Consider the following 1,129-nt stretch of genomic DNA (forward strand, 5'->3'; position numbering starts at 1 on the left):
TATATATATGACTATGTGTTTCTTTGTGTCTGTGTTTGTCCTCCATCACTGACTGATAGCCAGTGTTGATGTGTTTGCGTCCCTGTAACTTAGCTTTACAGGAAACCGATAGAATAAGTAGTAGGTTTTACAAAAAATAATAAGTACTGGGTTCGATATGTTTTCGAGGCGGTGCCCCAGCATGGCCGCAGTCTAAAGATTGAAAAAAAAGGACTGATAAATGATATGATTGAGATAAGGTTAAAAACTTACCAATTTTTGCAAGAAGCTACGAAAATTTTAGTTCCTGATGGATACAGTTTTCCTTCATATAAACAAGGGCAACTTTCTTCAGGAATACATTTTCCTCCTGCAGTTTGAATAAAATACCATTACAAAATATTGCTAAAACACATCATCATTGTAAGTGCACATTTATATACGTGACTATGTTTGCATGCAAACATATAAGTATATTCAGGTGACAAAATAAATGTTATATGAATATATTTGGTGACGCAAAGAGGGAAATTAAAACTCAATACGTGAGTGTATATATATATATATATATATATATATATACACACACAACAAACATCAGCGATCTGACTGTCGCCTGAACACTTCACAAGAGTTACCAGTTAGTCTTTTACACCTACCAGGCTCGTTCGTACTAACCCGAGTTGCTGGATAACTGTTCGTTCCTTTAAGAATATTGTAGAACGGAAAATTTTCATAGGTTGGAATTTAAATCCTAATCTCTAAGAAAGCATTGAATTTGAATTACTCGGGCTGTAACTTCTGAGCCCGGGTCAGGCGCGTGTGAACGATGTCGAGAGAACGTCTGCTACGAATGGTATTTTTTGACACAGTGCACCTCTAAGACGACCGCCAGATGTTGAACGAAAACAAATGAACTGCGACCGGTCTCAATAAAAGGAGCCCGAGTTATTGGCTGCAATTACATACTTGAAGTCTGTGTTGGCAGAAATTAAATCAGCTGAAAACACACGTTCACTTTACTAAATTTAGTAGAGAGAGAGGTGGGTGGGGAGTTCTTTTGAATTCAGTACAGTCAACTCATTGAAATTTCATTACAAAATATTTTTCTTTTTCTATTTATTTCTTCTTTTCTTTTTCCATTGTCTAT

At 36.0% G+C, this 1,129-nt stretch overlaps 1 protein-coding gene across 1 annotated transcript in view; it reads right to left on the bottom strand.

The window, feature by feature from the left end:
* LOC128247133 (SCO-spondin-like) overlaps positions 1–1,129 on the bottom strand; it is a 61,006-nt gene that overhangs the window by 8,961 nt on the left and 50,916 nt on the right. The window contains exon 25 of the mRNA XM_052965953.1: positions 253–349. Coding sequence (XP_052821913.1) covers positions 253–349 — 97 coding nt within the window. The remainder of the gene's footprint in view (positions 1–252; positions 350–1,129) is intronic.

Source organism: Octopus bimaculoides, chromosome 2 (genome assembly GCF_001194135.2).
Source record: "Octopus bimaculoides isolate UCB-OBI-ISO-001 chromosome 2, ASM119413v2, whole genome shotgun sequence".
NCBI classification, from domain to species: Eukaryota; Metazoa; Mollusca; class Cephalopoda; order Octopoda; family Octopodidae; genus Octopus; species Octopus bimaculoides.